The sequence below is a fragment of the Carassius carassius genome, chromosome 10, assembly GCF_963082965.1.
Source record: "Carassius carassius chromosome 10, fCarCar2.1, whole genome shotgun sequence".
NCBI lineage: Eukaryota > Metazoa > Chordata > Actinopteri > Cypriniformes > Cyprinidae > Carassius > Carassius carassius.
This window is the reverse complement of record NC_081764.1, coordinates 8,676,994-8,702,611: the sequence shown is the minus strand read 5'-3', so window position 1 is coordinate 8,702,611 and position 25,618 is coordinate 8,676,994. Positions and strand designations below refer to the sequence as shown.

The 25,618-nt window shown below is 35.3% G+C and overlaps 1 protein-coding gene across 2 annotated transcripts in view; it reads left to right on the top strand.

The window, feature by feature from the left end:
- The window catches only part of LOC132151685 (E3 ubiquitin-protein ligase RAD18-like), a 49,708-nt gene that overhangs the window by 21,025 nt on the left and 3,065 nt on the right, over positions 1–25,618 (top strand). Inside the window, exons 10-12 of one of the 2 annotated variants that reach the window (XM_059559976.1) lie at positions 6,836–6,955; positions 7,317–7,461; positions 20,821–20,867. In XM_059559976.1, coding sequence (XP_059415959.1) covers positions 6,836–6,955; positions 7,317–7,461; positions 20,821–20,845 — 290 coding nt within the window. In that variant the 3' untranslated portion in view covers positions 20,846–20,867. The remainder of the gene's footprint in view (positions 1–6,835; positions 6,956–7,316; positions 7,462–20,820; positions 20,868–25,618) is intronic. The other variant, XM_059559977.1, reaches the window with a different exon arrangement.

The following is a 25,618-nucleotide window of genomic DNA, read 5'->3' as shown; positions in this document are numbered from 1 at the left end:
AGCAGTTCTTACAATCTGAAAAAATCCAAAGGAACTCTGTTATTTTGACAGGAAACTACAACAAAGAATATCGTTTACATGTAGTATGCAATTCTCTCTCTCGCTCTTGTGTGTGTGAGAGAAAGCAACGTTTTGTCATGCGCCTTCACACTAGAGTTTACGGTATGTCAACTGCAGGTGCGCTGCGCATCCATTGCGATGAACTAAAAATTATCACAGATCCCTTGATTGAGAATGAAATTCTGAAGCACTCAGAGTTTTCGCTTGTGAAAATATATCTGTGCTGAACATCTACTTAGCATCCAACTCAAACACTGGCGAGTAAAATCTGAGAATTTTTTAGCCATTGGCTTATATTAGACATCATTTAGTTGCCCAGAGTAAAGATTTAGTTGCATATGCGAGTGATTTACTCTTAATGTAGAGGGTTGTTAGAAGAAGTGCTGTCCTTGCACTGATGTTTGAGTGATGTCACAACAGGGTTTTTATATTACTTAATGTGGACAGTGTGCAGTAAGTCTTTGAGATGAGAAAGCAGTCTGTCTTAGACATTGTCCAGTTCTGAGTCTCAAACTCGTACATATTTTTTTTTATTGTGGACTCATAGCTTCAGTGTTATGGGCCTATCCAGTTATGTTGGTCCGGAAAAAAAAAATGGCAAATTTGTATTTCTTATTTAAACAATGGTTATATTGTCCTTTTCATTCTTTAAATGATCTAAAAAGTCAGGATTGAAAGAAAATCCTGCTATTGGTGTCTCATAAGATCATCTGGAATATTTATCTACTAATCAGTCTTTTTAAAACAGGGCTATTCAATTAGTTTAATTTGAGGGCAAGATTATTGAATTGAAAATAGGGGGTAGGGGCGGTCATCCCAGTGTCTTTTTTTTTTTTTGTAAAAAAAAAAACACTAATCAATTACACATTTTTATGTAATTAATTGTGATTATTTACATATGCATATATTTATGTTATCATAATCTCACATTGAACATCTAAATTTATGAAGATATAATAAAGATGGTATATTTTAAATAAGGTTTAATGGCATCTTTTTACTAAGTAGCCTACTTTTAATGAAGGCCAGTATCATTGATACCAGCGATATTACTGATATCTCTATTAAATTCTATCTCTATTTTCCCTCAATTTTAGCCAATAATTATAGCCTTTCAACATTACAATATAATTAAAACCGATTATTTTTAACACTTAATAGGCTCAACTATTAAGTGTTAATAGTCAAAAATGACAACTTTAAATGAAAGTGAACTTAAAACAGTCTTCAAATAAACTATAAATTGTATATGTATAAACTATAAAATTAATATAAATTAGCCTTTATTCAAAATACAAAAGTTAATTAGCTACTAGAGCAGTGGAGGGATTTCTTCTTTTTCTTTTGTTCTTTGATTTACATCAATGACCGACTTCATCAGGTTTCACTTTAAAAGCAGCGTTATCACTTTAAAACCTGATGCGGATCTGACACACACATTCGCTTTTCTCCCAACATTTTGCAGTCATTTAGGAATCATTTAAGACCGTATTTACAAGAAACTTCAACATAACCGACATAACTGAAGCAGCTCATCAGCATATGTGGAAAATCGAACGTGCAGCCTTTCAAACTCCAGTCAACTTTGTCCAGTATATGCTATTTCTCGCTAGAAGACATGACCGATAGCATGGTAATTATACTCATTTAAAGTGTGGATATCTCATAATCCCCTCACATGAGTGCTTGTCGGACGAGTGTCTTCCTTTTCTTTTTGGCTGTGAAACAACAGACCAGGCCAGTGTTGCCACCTTGTGGACAAACTAATTAGAGCAAAAACAATACGAGGCGTGTGTGCGACTCTTCCCCCGGGCCGGATGAAGATGATTGGTGGGCCGCCAATTGCATAGCCCTGCTTTAAAATATGTACCATGTGAGTTGCTGTTATATGTTGTTGTAACTAGTTGATAGTGAAAAAAAAAACAAATGTTTAATTACATTAAAGTGGTGTAGCTATGTTAAAGGGAGTTGCTGAGCAAAAATGGCTGTAAGAATGAAGGTACAGCTATGATCGTAATCATAAAACAAAAAACAAACTGATTTGCTGCTTTAATGTAATTTCCATGTATCATCTGTAATTTTCGTTTCCACCTCATATATCAGATCTTCTTGTTCAGGTGTGGTTTGGACTCTACGCAGAACTGTGGTGCAGAGATTTCTAAACTGAATACAGATTTAGCTAGGTCTTGGAGTGGAGCTGCATGCTTTCACTTTGAAATTTCTTTCCTGACCATTTCGATATTTCTCAGCCAAAATGTTTTCCAGAAACCTTTGCCTTTTGTGACTCCAAGTTCACTAAGCAGCTAAGTGTGTGTGTGTGTGTGTGTGTGTGTGAGGTAGTGAGGTAGTGAGGGAGTGAGAGAGGAATGGAGAAAGATCCCTCGAGGGGTTGGAGGGGAAGGTGGTGATCAATACGACAATACCAACAGGGTCTCAAGATCGATCCTACCTCATCAAATGTTCCATTCTGCCTTAGTGACCTGGCTCAGAACGCTTAGACCAAAAAAATCAGACAATGGGCTCCAAGCTTTAAAAATACTGTGCCCTGTTTGATGGACTGCCAGTAGGGCTTTAAGGGAATCGGCTGATGACACAAATGAATATGGTTGTAAGTCAGTTTGTGTTTTGTGGTGTTTTAATGGAATACAATTAAAATAATTGAATTTGTGTTGGTGGAGGAGATTATTATTGTTGAAAACATCTTATTTCTCACAAAAAGCGATCATATGACTTCAGAAGACTTATAGTCTTATGGACCATTATGTGACACTGTTATGGTATTTTTGCTTCTTTTTTAAGCTTGAAAGCCTCAGTGAGGGAATAATAATGGAAAAGCAACCAGTACAATTCTACTTTTGTGTTCCACAGACATGGGAGTGAGAAATGATAACAGAACTGTTATTTTTTATTGAACTGCTCCTTTAACATAAACCTAAAAAACTGAAGATGAAGATGTTCCCCAAGTAAGCTGAATGTCTTTAATTGTTTCTGATTGAGGATGTTTATCCTTACAGGTCCAAATGTTATGCCCTGTTAACTTCAACTCTTAAGGTTTTGTTTCTTGTGCTCAAACCATGTTTCTATTTGACATGAACAGGTTACAGCTGCTAGTCCTAGTGGCGTCTCTGCTATAATAAAACTCACTTATCCTAACAACCTCCTCCCAGAGGCCAACATTAGAAACAAAGCCATTTAAGGTGGATTGGTGTAATTTTCACCAAGTGAGAAAACATGGCCCATATTTGTCATATAAAATTGACCTAGCAGCAAAAGATGAAAGCCAATGTGTGATAAGAGCAGCCAGACTGTGATGTCGGAGACAGGATGCTGAAATATTGATGTGCAGCACGGAGGAGATCTATAAATAGCAGCATGCCTAGATAAACTCTTGATTAATCATCAAAAGGGCTTGATGATTCACCAGCTTCATGGAGTGTCCGATGAATGGGGAAATGAAACGGGTTCATCCTAAATAATGAAACAAAAGTGTCACTGTTAGGCCATAGCTCAATTCTATAAATAGAATATCATTAAAAATATTTCTTTAAGGTATGTATTTCCTATATTTGTATTTATTAATTTATTTGTTCATATTTCATGTATATTTACATTTATACATTTGGCAGATGCTTTTATCCAAAGCGACTTACAGTGGTGCATTCAGGCTATACATCTTTGTGTTTCCCTGGGAATTTTCATTTCAATTTTGATTGTGTGTATTTATAGCGTTTTACCTTTAATTTACCAATTTAAACCCAACCATCTCTGTCTGTCAGAAATGAAAAATCAAAATGAACAGAGCACTAAACTGTTTTCTTGTACATGCGTTTATAATTTTGGCACGTATGTGTTGCATGTAGATGATTATTTTGTTGGATGATTTTGTTTCGGAGTCTTAGATTAGATTGTACACTATAATATTGTTTATAGTTGTGTGTTCTGCAAGTCATTACATCTGTAGTCCGTCTTTTTTTGTTGTTGTTGTGTTTGTTGTATATATACACAAGGATGCAAAGCTCAAAAGCCTGTTGGGTAACTGGCCATTTTCAGATTTGGTCCTGCTTTTGTCTACAGTAAATAACTCTGAAGCCTCATATTTCTATCCCAAGTTTCCTGAGCATGACGCAATATAACTTGAGAAAGAAACTGAATATTTAGACACTGAAGTCTTGTAACACTTCACCACCGACTTCTTAGTAATGTTTTCAAGATTCCTGTAATGTTCTTTTTGTTCTGTCACATGTTCATATTTTAATGTAGACTGTCGCCAAATAGGACCACCTGTTAAATAAAGTGAAGTGACATTCAGCCAAGTATGGTGACCCATACTCAGAATTTGTGCTCTGCATTTAACCCATCCGAAAAACTGCAAGAAAAAAATACAAATTCTATTTTTGTTTGTTGCATCCCCAGAGATATAAAATAGCAGGAGAAAGCCATGTGTTAAAGCGAATTGACATGACATACCGCCAAGTATGGTGTCCCATACTCAGAAATCTTTCTCTACATTTAACCCATCCAAAATGCACACACAGCAGTGAACACACATCCGGAGCAGTGGGCAGCCGTTTATGCTGGGCCGCTTGGGGAGCAGTTGGGGGTTTGGTCCCTTGGTCAGGGGCACCTCAGTCGTGGTATTGCCGGCCCGAGACTCAAACCCACGTCCTTAGGGTTACGAGTCAAACTCCCTAACCATTAGGCCACAGCTTCCCCCAGCATTAGCATTCCCAATCATCCCCTGTGTTCATCTGGTTTAAAGCATTGTAGCATTATGAGAGTAAGCGGTGTTAGCTATCCGTAAACCACTACTTCAGGGCTTTTTAGTTGCTATCCTAGCAGCTTCACAGCTTCTTTTGCTTATAGCAAGAACAAATAAATTCAAGAACTTGTATCATGTTTGATACATTTATAATGGTATTGGATCTGGAAGAAAGGTCTGATTTCATTGTTTACCAAGTGTCTTCAGCGTCAGAATGACTTGTGCAAGACGCAGATCAGATACAGCTGGTGGGTGGGTGGGTGGCATGGCTTGGGCTAACTTAAAACTGTTTTTATCGAGACTGCAGTTTTGATGGATAGATACTTGTATCAGTTCCACAAAGGAAATTGCAGTGCACACGTGAAGCAGAAGGTAATCAACACAGCATGGTACAGCATACTTCAAAACTGTGCATGTGCACCTAATATAATAAAAATACAGGATATTCAAACAATTTAAAACACACTTTTAAAAATGACAAAATTACAAGACAACAAATTTCGAAATTGGAATTGATATTTTCTTGTTACATTTTTTAAGCATTCTGGTTCATAAATTATTCACATGAGGATTTTTTCTTTACTTATTTTTTTAGGAATAAATAATGGAGCTGATTAGACATGATCTTGGGTTCTCTGGGGAATTTAGATGTTTTTTGCTTGTTTGTTTTTTGTAGTTGTTTCAAAAATGTTGCCCACATAAAAAGGCAGTAATTTATCAGACAGTGAACAAGTCATTATTCCTGAAATAAAGTTCCCTATTTAGCAATTCTGCGATTAGCCAGCAGTGGTTTGTGAAAAATGACACTAAATAGGCTTTCTAATGGAATTGCCAAAATGGACTTTCAGCTGTTGTAGTATAAAGTAAGAGATATCAGGCTAACTTGCCATAAAGGTAATGACTAATGCACACCATGTACATTTCTAATGTTTTTTGTGAGAAACAACATCGTGGTTGAGTTAAGATAACAGTATATGAGTAGTGTTGCTCAGTGTGCCATTTTATTGGCAAAATATTTTGCCTTAAGAATTACAGAACCATGCTGGACAAATTTGCTCTATGTTGAAAATATGAAAGATGAATGTTGTGTGAATTTTTTTTATTTTTTCTTGTAAGCATTACTTCCGTTAAATTATTGGTGTACCTGATTACTAGGCTAAAAACAAAGATTTGATAGGATTTTACAAACGTGGGATTCTACACATGTATATGTTTGTTTTTATAAAACTACATTCTATAAGCTATTCACCTTTCACTTGTTTTTTTTAAAAAGGGGAACCATATATGTGTTCCATGAATAAAATGCAAATATGATAAATTCAATGCTATTCAGTTATACTGGGAATAGAAAAAGGATTCATATGCTGTATTGCAAACAGACACCGATGAATGTCAGGTTCTAAGGACATTTAAAAGCAGTGTGTTAGTGATGGTGAGTTGTGCTGGATCTCTGTATTTTTTCTCCTGCACTTCTTCGTCACTTCAGTTGACGGCTGATGTGATTTTAAAAGCCGTATGACCTTTCATCTGCTTTTGTTGTTTTTCACCACTACATGGCCTGCCTTGTAATGCCAGTGCTTTCAGAGTCATTGGTATTTTTTTTTTGTATTTTTTTTAACTCAAAATACATTAACTTTATTAATGTATTTTGACATTATGTAATAATTTATTATCCAGGCATGACTGTTTTATAATGTTGGTTTTGGCATTTTTTTTAAAGGTTAAAAAGTCGTAATGAAGAAAAGTTAGCATGAAATCCTAATTGACTATATTTACTTAACAATGCACGTTCCTAATTCATTAGTGCACATTATTGCAAAATGGTGGGAATTAATTAATCTTTCATCAAAATTGAATAATATGCTCCACCTCCTTAACTTTCCTGGAGGCATTCAGGTCTTGGATAGAATGCCCATTTTTCAAGCTTCAGTATTTACTTCTTAATTTCTTTATATAAAGTAAGTTGAAATTAGTACTAAGCACTTTATTTTTCTGCCTTTTGATTCCTTTACTTAGGGAAGCAGCACAGTAGCGAATTTTTCCGTTTGATTGCCCAGGTCAGAGGTCGTCTGGAGACATCCAAGAGAACTCAGAGCAAACAAGAAGAGAAGTCTACAGAGGAAACAGACTCCAAAGGTCCTATTGTGCACTTAAAGACGTTACATATTTCTTTATATGTCTTTGTTTGAACATTGGTTAATATTGACTGATTGACAATTTTAACTGAGGGTCAGCAATTAACTAATTAGAAAATCTGAAATTTGTTAAATGTAGGCAGGTTGTATAGGTCACTTTAGCTTGATTTGTAGTTAACTGCTTAATAAAATTGCATATAATCACAAATTTGAATAACTGATATTTAATTAGGTCGTAGAATGTCCTGTAATCTCCAAGTGTCTTCATAATAAATTACAATTATGTTGACACTATGCTGAAAATGTTTGCTACTGCAGAAGATGGCACAGTCTTAATATTTTCTTCCTCTGTCTTTTTAAATTAACAGGTGCACCAAGCAGCATTCAGAACTCTCCCCAGCCTCTTCTTTCTACAATGCTGAAAGTAAAGAGTGAAGAGATGGAGGGGGTAATTGAGCAACCATCAAGATCATCTAGCCCTACAATCAGTGAAGTGTCAGATAGCAGGTACTTCTTTTAGAAAGCAAACCATTTTTACCCTTGTATCTGGAATAATTTTATGTGGTCAATACTTAAAGAGAGAGTTCCCCCAAACTGAAAATTCAGTTACTCCCCCTCAGATTATTCTCCTGCAGAACACAAAAGAAGATATTTTGAAGGATAACTAAACGGTTTTAGTGACCACTGACATTTGTATGGGCACAAAATAACATTTAGACACTTCTCACAATATATTTGTTATATGTTTTGTTTCATGTTTTAAAATAACATGAGGGTCAGTAAATTATGACATAATTTTCATTTTGGGTGAACTATAACTTTAAGCATAAGGGAAGTAATACCAAATTGCAGTGCTTTTTGTCAACAATGTTCTTTAGCTGAATACAGCATGGCATAGAGTGCTTTATTGCTTTTATTAAAATATTTATGAGCAAAACTAATTAACAAGATCCCAGTCCCTGATGTCTAAATCTGTATCTAGGACCAGCAGATATATATATATTTATATATATATTAAGCTTCTCAGACTGAACTTGCACTGAATAAGAAATACTGAATGACTGTCTATGCTGACAGATCGGTTTATATATATATATTAGTGCTGTCAACGTTAACGCGTTAACGCATGTGATTAATTTTTGTCTGGTTTAACGTGTCAAAATATTTAACGCAATTAACGCAGCATCCGTATTTTCTGCCATCCGTTGGCTAGCTTTACATTATATGATCACGCTCTTATTCATTTAAATGCTTTTAAACATTTCAAGCGCGGCAAGACAAAAGAGAATGCGCTGTCTGTGAATGCCCTTATGTGACACATACACACTCACACACACACACACACACACACACACACACAATGCATAGACAGGGCGCCAGAATTCAGTTCTCTTAAGCGCTTGAACTAACAATAAACATCCCAAGTGCCAGTTTTGTCGATTATCCTCATAAGAGCAATCTTAAATGATTTATATGAAGTCTAAAATGAACAAAGTTGTGAGAGAATGAGGCGAGATCCATAGACAGTATATAAACGGTGAGATCCGCGTGTCTGTCTGCTATTAAAGGGACAGCAGCCAATAAAGCTTCCTGTCAGTAAAGTTAAAGAACAAAGGGAACAGAGAAAATGACTCGCTGCTCTTGACTAAATAACTTTTGTAGCTTTAATAAGGATTAACTATTTAATTTATAGTTTATGCAGTGCAGACTGCATATAACTTTGATAACTTTATTAAATTTCTGTATATTTCCTAACTGTTAAGACAGGAAGGGCAGGAGTAAACATGACTATTATTATGGGTTTATGTTAGCATTGTTTTAAGTTTACTTAAATTAAAAACTGTTATATTTTTGAAGCCTAATAATAAATGTAAAAAAATTTTTTTTTAAAAATCAGTAGCTGTATTAATATCAGTAATACTGGCCTTCATTCATAAAAAGATGCCATTTAAACAAGTATTTAAAATATACTGTCTTTATGTTGTTTCTACATTAATTTGATTAACTGTGAAATTATTACATTAAAAAATATATTAAAAACATACAAAAACATTTCTTTTTTTATTGCGATTAATTGCGATTAATCACAGAAAAAATGTGTGATTAATCTAGTTAAAGTTTTTAATCGATTGACAGCACTAATATATATATATATATATATATATATATATATATATATATATATATATATATATATATATATAAACCGTCCTCTCTGGCCTGTCTTTGAACCCACATAATGTTTGCAAGCAAAGTATTGCATGCACTTTGAAATCATGTGTTTGCTAATTACCTTTCATGTGGAGAGATTTCTTGGGAAAGATCTGTCAGCATAGACAGTCATTCAGTATTTCTTATTCAGTGCAAGTTCAGTCTGAGAAGCTTAATTTAAGAATTATTTGTTTCTTAGTCAAGATGCTTGCAAGGTGCTGTCTTTTTCTTTTTCTTTTTGTTATACTTCAAATTTATTAGGCATGCATCTAAAAGTGGTCTTGATAACAAGCATTTCATTGAGCCACAGAACATTGAATAGATCCTTGGACTTGCTTTGATTTGTCTTAGATTATGTTATGAAATGAATACCATTTTGACCAAAAATGCTTTCAAATCCTAACCTGAGGGTAGTATTCCTCCCTGCCTTTCTTTCTCTAGTCCACTTCAAATACTGCATACAGTACATCCATCTCTAGGATTAAATATCACTGTTAATGGAAACCTGCGATTGAGAACATGTTCAGGTGTGGAAACATTGTAAATCATTACCAGTGCCCTCTCCATGCTCTGTTCCTAACTATCTGGTACAGTTTTTCATTGGCTCACTCCCTCTCTCAGAGCTGATGAGCCAATTTCCTTCTGTTTTTAAAGCAATATTGACAGGTGTTTTGCTCTGCAGTCATCCTGTGAGCTGTTTAGGTCAAGGTGTGGGATTTTAACTTTGGCAGAAAGGAACTTGTCAGTCACTGAGGAAAGAGATTTGGAGAATTTTTCATTATCTTGCAGGCTTTCAGATACGTTGATATTTAGGTGATTGAGAGCTCCTTGTTGCTTTTCACACTAGGATCTATTCAGAATCATTTTGTTTTTATTGTTGGGATTCATTGCATTATCTTTTTTAAGCTTCATATGTTGATTTTTTTTTTTTTTTTACAACAAAGACGCAAACAAAGATAATTTGCACTGAAAATAAAATAAAATTAAAGTACTGTACCATCAAATGCAAATACTGTATGTATCAAATGCATTAAATATACAGGGGATGAAATCATACAGTACTGAAAATAAGGACTACTTGCCCTATGAAAGCTTTAATGTAATCAGTGTCTGTTGTCCAGTTATAAATTTGTCGTGTTGATGCATTTTGGAGATATTTCAGAATTGAATTTGAGGGGGGAGTTAGGGTATTATTTTTTTAGACATATTTTTAAACTACAGTCATCAAATCTAAATGTTTCGTCACCCAGTGTATTTGTACAATTTATAATGCTGATTCATATGTATTAGGGATGGGACGGTATGAAAATTTAATATCACGATTATAGTGACTAAAATTATCACGATTATCAATATTATCACGGTTTTGTTGAAACGAGATGAAAGTGTTCAAAAATAGTTGATGCTCACACTGAAAACATTTCAGCAAGTTTTATATTTAATAATCAACAAACAACTAATAAAACAAGCAACTCTATGCACTTAATTTAAAGAAAGATTAAATTCTGTGGCATTTCCTTCCTTACAATGAAAAGTGTAGAAGCATAGAAAAGCATAGAAATTCACTGACTTTCGCCATTCCTTCTTGAAAAAAAAACAAAAAAAACATTGTGCGCTGCGCTTGCGTCAGACTGTTGCTGGCTGGACATGATTTAATAGTGAGTTATTAAAACCGCGATAATCAAACACGGTTTTAATGATAATTCATTTTTAAACGATATTACTAACCTTCAGCACATTTTATCACGGTTATCAATAAAAGCGGTTATCGCCCCATCCCTAATATGTATATTGTGAGTAAGATACAAACTCTGAATTGATTTTATTTTAACTAAAAAAAGACAAGTAAGCAGTGATGAAATGAGAATTGATAAATGATGAGCAATGGCACAAACAAATACAATAACAAGATACAACTAAAATTAACTGTGCTTTAAGTTTTTCAGGTAGGTATAACCTACCATATTCTGGTACAGAAACACCACAGAAACCGAATAATCTATTTAACTTTAAAATGTCACTGGTTAGTCTTCAATGTATAAATAAACATTAATAACAGACAGCAGCAGGTTTATTAAGGTTGATGTCTCTTTAAGACCTTACGCACAGATCTAACTGTTACTCATAAGTTTTGTTTCTCAACTGTTTACATTCACTTAATAGCCTTTATACCGACAATGTTTAGTAAAAAACGACTGTTTACATGAATATATTATAAGACTTGAAAGTGCATTACTACCACCTATCTCTTAAGTGGACCATTGACACTCCTATTTGAGATTGTAGATGGAGTGTCAATGGTCCACTTGAGAGATAGGTGGCGGTAATGCATTTTGTGTCTTTACACATCAGTGTATCGTCACTAGGCCCAGGGTTTAATTTGGTTTTGTTTGTGTATGTTTTATTTTTAGTTTTATTGTATGTTTTAGCCGTGATTCCCATCCACTTACATTATTAGACTGATAGACTGCAACGGTTTGTTTTAAAAAATCCAGATCATTTTTAAATATGTCTAAAAAGTTCACGAGCTATCGGTTTGAATTCGTGACGTGTGAGGTTGAACGAGCCGATTTGTTGATCTATCTGAAGTTGACCAATCATGAACTAGGCAAAAGACTATCCAGCAATTACATTTGTTTAAAAATATATAAAAACGACGTTGGCTATGGCAATGGTTATATAATTTTGGCTATGGTTATATACTTTCCCATATCTTCCACAACCACATCAAGGCATGCGCACACAGATACACTTACCTCGAGCTGTTTTTGAAGAACAGAAAGTCCATGCTTTTCTCTGCTCTTCAGCCAAACTCTTTGCCATGCCCTTTTTTTTTTATTCTTTCGCAAGCCATTGCTGCCACAAAAAAAGCAATCTCTTCTTCTGACTCCATGTTTTTTGTGCGGAACTTCATGCGACTGCTTCTGAAATCGGCAGGTCATAAAATCGTGTTGTTTATCACCTCGTCCGTGTGATTTTCAGATAAACTCACTCGTGTAGTGTGCGTGGACATACGATCTTCCGATCATCAGAATTCGCACCGTGTACGCCCACCTTAAGTCAGCATTGGTTCGCTGACCCCTAACGATGTGACCTCCATAGAAGTTAAAAGGCCTCACATTAGTGACCCTGCCAAGGCAATGCAAGTATCGTACATTTAACTAAACAAAAGAGAGGTTTAGTATTATGGAAGCATATGGGTAGCAATATTCAATTTGGAATGTAATATGCAAAATGACAATGCATTATGTAAAATGGCAATGCATTTCTGTATTTACATTTACATTTTCCAATACATTTGTGCAACGTTTGGTGCAAAATGAAAATTAAATTACATAATTTTCATTTGCCATTTCATACACTAGTTTTAATATGTAAAATGAATACTAATTTTAATGCTTCATAAGTTGCAAAATTAAAATTAAAATGGATTACATAAATGATTAGATATGTGTAACATGTTCAAGCAAAAACTGTGGCAAAATTATCATTCAAATGCTATATTTCTTAATTGCATTAACACTCAGTCAAGACACTTATGATTGCACTTTCATTCAGTGTCCCGCAATGAATGTAGCAAAATTCAATGTGCACATTGAAAATGCATTCCAAGCCGATCACGTCTCCGCCCCCTCGTGCCACGTCAATCACTGTGTGAACAAGGCGGGGCTTGTAGAAGGTCAGAAGTCTCAATACTCAAGAAGAGGATTCAAGTGAGAGAACATGGACAAGACAGTTGTTCAGTGTACTTTTTGATCATTTCGGTTTTGTTGCTTCAATATTTCATTTGCACTTGTGGGCGGAGCTGAAACACTGCTTTCATCTGATTGGTCGAATCGCTCCACCTTCAGCTCGGTCTTTTCATTCTTTCAGACAGAATAAGAGTCAGTGCGAGTGCAGCACTATAATGTCTGAAACCACCGCTCACTGTTAATTAGCATAATATTTGAAACCGATGTAGCTGGGCACATAATTCGTGCTGCTGCGACCTGCAAATTATTTCTAGGTTGTAGTATTGTATGAATATTGTCCCACTGATAAATATAGTGCAAATAGTTATGTCTCCTTGGATAACAGTGAAGTGGAAATAAATATAGTTAAATTTATGAAATAAAATTAAATAGGATTTTTTTGGGAAGGTAAGTCTGTCCAGTTATACAGCATCGCGATTCAGACGAGTCTGAAGATCTGAGCTGAATTTGGTGAAACATTAAAGTTCTAGTCTGTGTCGATTACTCTCATAATAAATAATAATAATAATGTTACCCGTATTTTTCGGACTATAAGTCGCACCCAAGTATAAGTTGCATTAGTACAAAAATACTTCATGACGAGGAAAAAAACATATATAAATCGCACTGGACTAAGTCGCATTTATTCAGAACCAATAGAAAACATTACCGTCTCCAGCCGCGAGAGGACGCTCTATGTTTTCTGTGTAGACTACAGGAGCACTGAGCAGCATAGAGCGCCCTCTCGCGGCTGTAGACGGTAATGTTTTCTATTGGTTCATTTCTCTTGGTTCATGTCAAATTAATTTTGATAAATAAGTCAGGAATATACGGTAAATATATGTTGTCTTTCTCAAGCCCAACAAAGAAGACAAAAAAGAGAAACATCATTCAATTTAGTATGTAATAAAACTAATATTACTAATTTATTTAAGAAATGTAACTATATTAATTTTCACAATTATTTATTAATGTCACACACACATACCTAATGCCTTATGACTTAAAAGATGAGAGTGGTAAATGTTACAGACATGGAACTGTTCAGTCTATTATTGATTTTTATTTCCACTTCACTTTTATCCAAAGAGACATAACTATTTGCACTGTATTTATCAGTGGGACAATATTCATACAATACTACAACCTAGAAATAATTTGCAGGTTGCAGCAGCAATTATATGCCCAGCTACATTTGATTCAAATATTATGCTAATTAACAGTGAGCGGTGGTTTCAGACATTATAGTGCCGCACTCGCACTGACTCTTATTCTGTCAGAAAGAATGAAAAGACAGAGCTGAAGGTGGAGCAATTTGACCAATCAGATGAAAGCAGCGTTTCAGCTCCGCCCACAAGTGCAAATGAAATATTGAAGCCATAAACCGAAATGATCAAAAAGTACACGGACCAACTGTCTTGTCCATGTTCTCTCACTTGAATCCTCTTCTTGAGTATTGAGTCTCTTGACCTTCTGCAAGCCCCGCCTTGTTCATGCAGTGATTGACGTGGCGTGAGGGGGCGGAGACGTGATCGGCTCGGAATGCATTTTCAATGTGCACATTGAATTTTGCTACATTCATTGCGGGACACTGAATGAAAATGCAATCGTAAGTGTCTTGACTGTGAGTGTTAATGCAATTAAGAAAAGTGGCATTTGAATGATAATTTTGCCACAGTTTTTGCTTGAACATGTTACACATATCTAATCATTTCTGTAATACATTTTCATTTTAATTTTGCAACTTATAAAGCGTTAAAATTAGTATTCATTTTACATATTAAAACTAGTGTATGAAATGGCAAATGAAAATTATGTATTTTCATTTTCATTTTGCACCAAATGTTGCACAAATGTATTGGAAAATGTAAATACAGAAATGCATTGCCATTTTACATATTGCATTGTCCTTTTGCATATTACATTCCAAATTGAATATTGCTACCCATATGCTTCCATAGTATAAGCTGTTGACCCCCTTGTAAAACGGCACTGATGGTTTCATTTGGGTAGTTAACTGACTCCTTTTCATATTTTCATTCCATGTTTCTCTATGGGTTTCATTGATTCGGTTTCATTTCTCCTCCTGCTTGTGTGATTGTTTGTTTTGTCCACCAATTACATGATCCCTTAATGTCCCTTTAACAATCCAAACTAGTTACATGCTCTAATGCACTAGTACTGTAAGAAAGTTATTTTCTGTGGCCCTCAAAATGCCTTTTACACTGTGTGAGCAGCTGCTGCATGTTGCAAAACAATGTCCTGGCCATAATATTTCGTTTTACATATACGTTTTTATTGGTGTTATATTTTGGTGCAGCTTTGTATATTGTTCTTATGCTGGTATTAAAGTCTCCAGAGAGCTGTCATCAAGAGTTGTGTTATTAATCATAATGCAAGACTGTGGAATTTAGTTTAAGGCGAAAATGATGTGTAGAATTTGTGATGAAGTTCATCAGATGGGGTCTTTTCATTATCAGTGTGGTTTTGTTGACGGAAAATGTAGTCGATGTGCTAATAACTTTTAACCAGATTTCAAAAGAATATTCATGCCAGGTCACACTCATCTTAAGTCGTTGAGGGAATTACAAAAATGTAACCTTTGTAAAGAGTTTACGAATGAACTTGAATAATCTTTGCCATTGTTAAACTGAAAAATGAATCTCGCTTGTTTACTCGATTGTTTACTCTCACAAATGGCCATGATTGCTTTGCGCTACATAGCAGTCTTTGTAAGGACACAGCTTTTAGATATGTATTAATGTAATAAGATATTATGTATGCACAGTCCTGCTTGGCTTAGATCCACTATAATTTGATGTATTTGTTTTATTAATTTGTAGAAGGCCTCTAGTAACAGATGTTCCAGATGAGTCTTTAGAAAGTGGGTGGACCGTTTTAACAAGGTGAATTATAATGAGAAATGTTAATTTGTGCCGTATTTTTTGGTTTGCCAGACAAATCTATACACTTATGTTAATACAGAGCCCTCTGTAAGTATTGGAACAGTAAAGACAAAATTGTTCTGTTTGCTGTGGAGTCAAGAAATCTGTAAATATGATTAAAAGGTGAATATGAGACAAAACTACAGAATGTCACATTTTATTATTGGGTGATTCAACACAGATGTTTTACCAGCTAAGAAGATCAGCACTTTTAGAGTTTCATCTCCCTGTCTGATGTGAGCATAAGTATTGGAACAGTTGCCTCACAGGTCTTCCTAAGTGTTCAGCTGCGTCCTGTTGCATTAATTCTTCAGATATTAATAGCAGGGAATGTGTCTTATCAGTTATATCTATTGCTTCTGCATTCTAAGTCTTGCATTCTATGATTACGAGGAGGCCAACTCTGAAAGAAAAGCAAGCAATTTGGATGCTAAAAGAAAAGAGGAAGTCAATTAGAACCATAGGAAAAACAAAGGGCATGGAGAAATCAAGAGTTTGGAAACTACCGGCGATATCATTGACCAATGATGACCTTATCGGCTGAGAAAAACAACAGTAGTTGATGACAGACAAATCATAAAAGCTGTGAAAATGAACCCTAAAATACATGTCTGTAAAATCACCAACCTCCAGAAAGCTGGGGTGATGCTCTGACAATCTACAGTCCGCAGGAGAATTTGACACAGAATTACAGAAGCTACACAGCAAGATGCAAACCTCTGATCAGCACCAAAAATAGAAATGCAAAATTCTTCACTCTTGAAGTAGAGTTTTGGAACTGAGTTGATGGACTGATGAGACATAGATTAACCTTTATCTAAGTGATGATCCTTAGCATACATCCTTATCTGTAAAGTTTGGTCGAGGTGGTGTCATGGCATGGGCATGCATGGCTGTCTCTAGAATAGGACCTCTTCATTTTAATGATGACTTAATGTATGATGGCAGTAGCAGAATGAATTTGGAAGGGTACAAAATCATCTTGGCAACCAATATTCAAGAAAATGCCACCAAACTCATTAGAAAGCACTTCATATTGGATCAGGACAATGACCCAAAACATCCTGCCAGTTCGGTCAAGGACTTTATCAGGGCAAAGTAATGTAAAGTCTTAGATTGCACAAATCAATCTAATGGTCTTTTAAATGTGCAATTGTGCGAGAGAGAGACTATGGAATCACCAATAATCTAAAAAATATACTTTCAAACATACTGATAAATTAACGTTAAATATAAAAATAGCTAGTTCACATATAGTCGGATTTGCCGCATCTGCGCACGGAAGTTATCAATCTAAATGTTCTGCAAAATCAGTCAACAGTGAAAATCAATAGTAGATTTGAAGTCCAACGGTTTAACACTATATTAGACATAAATAAACATGTTAAATACAAAGTATTAAAAACAGGCAAGTTTCATATATTTGGAGTAAAGTTCAATTGAACTGATACATCAGTCATACAGCGTTCCGGACTGTGCGCCCCATGACGAGCACGATGCACTGCCACAGAAACAAGAATGAGATGCATTATAACATAACTATGGCATTAAACTCAACTCAGTGAGGGCTTGTTTAAAGTATTCCACATAAATAGGCCATTCAGATTAGTTGTTAAAGTGCAATTTCTGCAGACAATGTAGTTCTGTTTGTGGATGGAGAACTTCATCACCATCTACAGGCTCTAATCCTCATTTGTGCATGTGCGTATGTATGTTTGTGTGTGCGAAATGCGGAGCTGAAGTGAAATAGCTGGGCAGTTTGATAGCTGATTTATAATTGGCCGCCTAATAAAAATAATTAAAAATAATTTAATAGGAGAATGAGCCTAATATCATCTTGACTATACACAGACACTTTTGCTTACGTTGATATCTCTGACTATCATCGATACACAATACTATCGTGTATCGGCACAACCCTAGTGGGCAGCTATATATCCAGCGCCCGGGGAGCAACTGAGGGTTCAGTACCTTGCTCAAGGGCACTATTGAGGGTGGAAGAGAGCACTGTTCATTCACTCCCTCCCACCTACAACTCCTTGGAAAAACGTGTGTGTCGAAAGACCTAATAATAACATGTGACATTCTGTAGTTTTGTCGCATATTCATCTTTTAATCATATTTGCAAATGTCTTCACTCATTAGCAAAGAAACCAATTTCGTCTTTACTGTTCCAATACTTATGGAGGGCACTGAATGTTATGTCCCATCTTGCTGTTTTTCACATATCAGCCAGTGCCTCATCGAGGTCTGACTAGTTGATAAAAAAAAAAAAATAATCTCAATGCTGTGATTTGCTGTCAGTAGAGTTAAAGGTTAAGGTTTCAAGTCCCCAACGTTTGCAGCTCCACTAGTGTAAGGACACAAATCAGAAGTGATAAGATCTATTACAGGCTCATTACTGCAGCTCATACAGAAGTCTTGGGATGGATGGTGTTCTGCTTTGGTACTCTGGGTAATTAACTGATACTAGGAGCTAATTCGCATGGATGATTCTTGTATTCTAGGGATTAGTTTGTATATGTTTATTAAAATTTTGCAGACCATGAACTGCATACTTTTTTTTAAAGATAGTTTACTTGTCATTAGAACTTTGCATACTGACATTTTGAGTTCATGCTGTAAAAATGAGATTTAGTTCAAATTATTTGTTTCTGGGGTATGTCCTCTGTTTTGTATTAAAACGTATCACCTAGTTTGTTAAAACATACAGTTGAAGTCTTGATCATAAATATTTTTGGATGGGATAAGAGTGTATATTTCTTTTTTGTTTAAAAGTTTTTGGTGGTTTCTTTTCTTATTATTGTCAAAGAATGTCTGAAATCCCAGCTTCATAGGTTGATTTGATCTGCTTTTTGGCATTTATTCACCCTGAAGTTATGCATTTGAGTGCTTTTGTTCAACCGTGACATTGAAGTGATTCACAAGTGTAGAACCAATCAAAATGCTGGAGGTAGTTTTGAAGTTTTGAAGTTCTTCTCCCCTGACGTTTCAGTGGTAACATGACCTCTGTGTCCTGTAAATCTGAGGGAAATGACACTTTATTCTGTGGTGTTTTATATTATATGAGTTATATGAGTAATTGAATATTTTTTTTCCAATTTAATTTATCATCATGTTTTAAGTATAGTAATTTCAGTGAATATTTATTTTCATAATTTTTGTAAATGAAAATGTAAATGTTAATTTCAGCATTTTTGGTATTTGACTTTGTCACTTCTCTTGCTTTAATAACAGCAGTAGATCTGTGGAAGCAAGAAATTTTAACTTTTTGCATAAAGGAGTTTGTGTTTGATCAGTAGAAACAGTGTAAAATCTGACATATTTCTGTCCTCTATTTTTTTCCCTCTTGTAAATTTGTTGAGCATTAATCTTATCTCTTCTGGCTCTGCTTGATCCCTGAATCAAAATCTAACTTTAATTTAAACAGTGAAAAAATTAATTGCCTCCCTTTTTTCTTATTCAGGGCAGAAACATGCATATGGCTGACTTGTGGTTATGTTTTGTGTCCTTTTAATACATATGGCTTACTCTCGTTTTCTTGTTTTCTCTCTTCCAATAAATCATCTCTCTCCTAGAGGTCGCATTTAAATGTATCTGTATAAAGATTGCATTTAATAACCATTATGCGTAATAATGGTTAATAGCAGACAGTTCTTTAGATGTTCCAAAAAACTGTTACTACTAAAAATTGATTTGTTCAAAGATATTGAGTACATATTGTCTTCTCCAGCATATACTGTACACTAAAAAGTTTGGATAAACCTACGCATTCTTTAGAATTTTTATATATATATATATATATATATATATATATATATATAGCTACTAATTTCAATCTTTTAAGCATGCATCTTTTAATAGTAGGATACTTTAGTATGCAGAAATACCTACTCTTCCTATATGTGTATGTGTATTTTTGTGTATTGTTTTGTATCCTCAAAATTAAAGTCAGGGATGACTGGGGGCTTGTTTACTGTTTTTATAATGTTGTTTTTCTTTTCCCCTCTTCATTTCCAACTTGTTCCTGTGCAACCAATTCCCTCCATTTCACCACTCTCCACTTTCCATCACTGCCTCCAGCTACACAATTTCCGCACTTTCTACATGGCACATGGCTGGCTTATTGTGTCCCCCGTGCTTTTCATTGGTAGAGACCAGTTCTGTAATAATTTCTTAAGAAAAGTTGGGCCCAAAGCGCCATTGTGGCAGTGAAGGGTCTTTGTGTCATGACTTGAGTTATCGTCCCTAGTCTTTCATAATTGTGCCTAGGTCTGCAGAATCACAGTATTGCTGCTCTATGTGCATGTGTGAAGTGCAGTAAAATGTCAAACTATTACGTGGTGCAGAGGTCATGTAACATTATGCTTGTGCTTGTTGGAAACAAACCTAGGACTGACTTTGAAAATCTTTTGAGTGCATACAGATTGCCAAAACAGCAGAATAAAAAAAAAAAAAAAAAAAAAAAAAAATATATATATATATATATATATATATATATATATATATATATACTTTGAAAAGCTTTTTGACATAAATATTACATTAACATAAAAATGTTTCTCACCAAGCAGGTAATTTGATATTAATGTATTTGACAGAGTTTAAGTAATTTTTTGTTGTTTATGATGGCATTCCTCCGATCCAAAGTGTTTTCTAAGAGGTGTGTAATAGACTGGTCCAAGCTGAATCTAGAAGTATTTAAAATATTACATACAGTATTAGTTAGTTGACGCTGATAGCCTTGTGGGTAGCCCGCAGACATTTAGCGCCATTGTGCTTCGGGCATCCCGAGTTTGAGTCATGCCTCGCGGACCTTTACTGATATCCATACCCCCCAATCCCCCGCCATCCTTCGCTCTCTTTTGTCAACTTACTGTCCTATTGAAAATAAAGGCATAAAAACACCAAAAATAAATCTTAAAAACTAAATTACAAATTAAACATTAACAGCCTTTTCTCTTTGTCTTTTGTTTCAGCTCAATCTCAGATATTTTCTGTTGAAGACATGGTAGCAGCTACTCAAGTAAGTAGCTCTTCACATACAAGATGTTGGATACACATTTTTACACTTCAAATCACATCACATACACAATTACAAAATTTTAAAATCAAAATATCTGACACGTCATTAACAGTTATTCAGATTTCCTAATTTTGCTTAATTTTGATGCTTAAATGATTCATGACTATTAATTTAAGTGGTCAACATGACTAGGGCTGAAACGATTCCTCGAGTAACTCGATTACAAAAAATGATCGAGGCAAATTCCCCTGCCTCGAAGCCTCTTTTAATTTAATTTAAAATCTCACGTCAGGTTCTTTCGCAATGATTTTTTTAATGTGACACAACGCATTTACGTCACCCACAAAGCAGAAAGAGACACAAGCGCTGCGTCCGAAGTCGCATACTGCAAGGAGTCAGCAGTGTTTTGATTTGAGTGCGCGGGCAAACGTAAAGAGAACGTCGTGGCGTGTGTCCATTGCAAGATAGAGCTGGCATACCACAACTAGGGCCCTGTGATTTCCGCGATGCAGAAAACGCGGAGGGAATCGCGGAATACAGTCATAAAAACTGAATTTACAGTTAAACACGGAATGGCACAGAATTTGCCAAATTTTGAATGAAGTAATCAAAAATAAGTCATTGCACTTACATCAAATCACGATATGGACTAATATCTGTAAATATTAAGCCGGAACAGGCTATTTAAATATGAATCCTGCATGTTCTGCGTGTCTGTATTAATGAATGGAGCAGAAACGCGACTTCCTTTATTTTACACACACTGAACGTGACGCTCGCTGTCTCACTAAATACGGAGGTGAACACATGAACAACATCTCCAGAACTGCTCTGACAGTCACTTCATGAGCATTTGAGTAAAACTAGCGCCACCTCACACACACAGAACTGTAAATGTCAACCTGTCAAAATAAAAGTCCGGTTAAGTTTAATCACACAACATTTCTTCCATGTTTTATTTCTAATAGTAAATCCCCTTTGTTTACCCAAAAAAGTTAAGTTAATTTTTAATAATTAAAAGATAAATTAATGTTTTATGTGTTAAATGTTTAATGTGCATCTCAGAAAATGATTTATTTAAAACCCCAACTGAATGGCACTTAAATGCACTTAATTCATCTGTCAACTTTCTTGTCATTGTTCACAGTACATGTACAGACAGAGAAACAATGGGTAATAATTAAATGTTTATTTTAGATGTATGCATTGCATTCTATGCATTTAAAAAATAAAAATATTTTTTTTCTAAAAAAGGAAACTTAGTTGTTTATTTTAAGAGGCCTGTGACGGTTACGGAGGGACCGCACGTTCAACATGGACATTAATACACACAAACACACAACGAGACTGTTTTGTGATACAAGAGTTTATTGTAATTATTGATCAGAGAGTGAATAAAATACCTGCAACCCCTCAGGCCACACTCTCCACTGCAGAAACAAACAGACTACCTTCCATTACAAAGACATTCACATTTATACTGGTGGCCAGCACCATTACCACATGTTGAGGGACAAACTCACAGAAAACACTTTACAAATGTTCCCTTAAATATACAGAGTCTGAAAGAAACATATTGGCATGATGTTCTACTTAATAAATCTACTTTAATGTTATTAATTCGTTCACATTAAACAGGAAATAACAGCAACAACTCGGCCACGTTGCCCCTGAAACCCCCACGTTCAATTAATACATGGTAGATTCCCACCCTAAGCGGAACCAATAATTCCTGCCATTGTTTCTTACCAGGACTCTAAAAATCACGCGACAAACGCTACACGGGAACAATACACATAGTTTACAGGTATTTCATTCACTCTCTGATCAATAATTACAATAAATTATTGTATCACTAAACAGTCTCGGTGTGTGTTTGTGCGTATGTGTGCGTATTAACGTCCATGTTGAACGTGCGGTCCCTCCGTGACCGTCACAAGACCCAGGAGTCTTATTTTCTCTTGCATAATTAATATTGCACTTTAATTAAGCTAAAACACATTTTATCTAATTACTCGATTAATCTATGGAATTTTTGGTAGAATACTCGATTACTAAAATATTCGATAGCTACAGCCCTAAACATGACTCTGTTAATGCATGTTCCTTATTTTGCACAGTTCACCTTTATATGTAATTTCCAATCGTTTCTAATCTATTCCCTTTGTTTTTTATTAATTTTTTTTTTTTTTTTACTAATTTTCCTTTGTAGTTAGTGTGACATGCAAATGTTGAGGTGTAAAAAAAAGAGGAATATATAATATTTCATGCTCTTGATTAATATTCCCCATTGACTGTTATTTCATGTCAGTTACCCAGTGCTGATTTTCCCAAGTTAATTTTTTGCTACTTTCAGCAATAAACTTGAGGTCTATTCTTTGACAAACAAAAATTTTGTTGTTTGCTTGAGTTTTATTAGGGCTGTGAAAAAATCGAATGCAATTTTCATGCGCATCTCATCAGTAAATGCGCTCCTGTGATTAGAAGTATATCTCCAGCACGTGTGTTCTGATCAGTGTTGCCGGGTTTTCAAACCAAATCCTTCCTACTTGCTTCTCAAAACTAATCCAAAACTAGCCCAATCACGTTTCCAGGAGGTTCCCCAATGAAAAATTGCGTCCCGGGGTTAAAATACATGTTTTTTGGCAGGGTCGCCTTGATAAAATTAGCATTTTAGGGGCTAAACATAACGTTATTGGTATTGGGGTCGCTTTAACCCGCTTACATGAAAAACAACCGCGGACTAGGCAACACTGGTTCAGGTGGAGCGGCATTTACTACACAGAGACATAGTCCACCGACAAGCTACACATAATCGCTTTCAAAATCAACAAAGAATCACCTCCGATTTTGAAATCGATTTTGTGTAGATTGTCAGTGAACTTCGCCTCTTTGTAGTAAAGGCCAACCAGTGTTGCCAAGTCTGCGGTTGTTTTTCATGTCCGCGGGTCAAAGCGACCCGAATACAAATAATGTGACGTTTAGCCCCTAAAATGCTAATTTTACCAAGGGAACCCCGTGTAGCAGCCATTAAATGTGTGTGATACCAACTCCTCATTTTCTATCTCTTTCATTTCATGGATTTAACGAGTTATCCGAGTCAAAGTGTTATAACTTCTTCAGCGACCACAGGCTTTAATCATCTTTTGCGCACATGCGGAAACGCGCCAGATGTCTGTTTGCTGAAGCAACAAACGCTACTTTCATGCATCTGATTATCAGATAAACCACGCACTCTTATTTCAAGGTTGTTGTCAATGCTTTGGTTATTTTAACAGTTTCCTTCATACATTCGGTTCATCAGCATTGTTAAAACACATTTATCATTCAATGGAACTGTGTGTATGATTTAGACACGTACATTTCTGCTCCGTCCATGCAATAAATACAGCTTTCGACTGCTCAGGTAACGCCATCGGTAAGATGCAGAGAGCCATTGAAAAACTACAGAAAAGTAAAACTACTTTACTTTAGTTGGCTATTACTGGCCACGAGTCCTAAGGAGAGATAACACATCAGCTGCGTCAAAGACGAACACCGCGAGCGCAATCCTGTGACATTCTCGAGTGTTAATAGTGGCGCGTATGAAGGAGTGATTGCACGAACACTGTTCAAGGTCTCCGTTAATTTGTGCGTGTAGTAATTTAATGTGTATATATTTTGGAAGCATTGAATCGCTATAAAATCGTGATTCATTCGATTCTTAGCGTATTAAATCGATTACTGTCCGAGATTGGATTCACGATTCAAAAGTCATGTTTCAAGGTCGATGCATATGCATCGTCAGGGTTTGTAATCCATGCAGAGAAAACGAGTGAATCGTTACACCCCTACTAATCGTAGATAAATTAACACATTAACACTTTGGGCTGTCTTTGTACTGTATATAGACATTTACTGTACAGCTACTCTAGTAAGGTTAAAAAAAGCAGTTGCATTTCAAACGCCCATGTCACAGACTTTGGAACTGAAATCTATTTGATCTATTCCTGACATAAGTAATAGCTGAAATGGTTCTTGATTAATGTCCAAGACTTTCTTTCAGAATTGTTTTGTCTTAGCAAGAACAGAACTGTCATCTTACTGATAACCTGAATTCTAACCACTCTGTAATCTTACTGAGGTAGACCAGGGCTGAATCCCAATTAACAAGTACCAAAAATATGTATTGCATTGACAATAATAAGAACTGCTCAAACCAGTACTGTTAAATTAGTAAAAAAAAGAAAAAGGTTTTGGCCAGTATTTCCCCAAATTCATGCTTACCAAAAAAAAAAAATACAAGATTAACTTTAAAAAAAAATTTTTTTTTATCATCATCAAGGTTTTAAGGTAGATTTTGCCGCTGATATAAGAGATAATAGTCAAAATGGCTGATTAATTAGCTTATATATCTCTATATTACTCGATGATCTTTGTCAGAATTTATAAATTATAACCTGTAGCATATTTGCTACATATTTTCAACCTGTAGTATATGTTACTATAAAGAACCTATTTTTCTTCCATCAAACTGTAAGAATCTACCTTAAACTTTGAAGCTTATATAAAAGACTTGCGTATCAAGGCCTCATCTGTCTTTCAGTTTTCTCTCAGAAGTGAAGCTGTTTCTTACAGCCTGTTCCCAAAAACAGAAATGTTCAAAGATTTTCGGTGTTTCCAGTATAGATCAGCCTTTTAACGCCCTCCTCATTGTTTATGAAACACAAAAATCCCTCCACTCAATCTCGGTTTCGTTTAACCTTCATCAA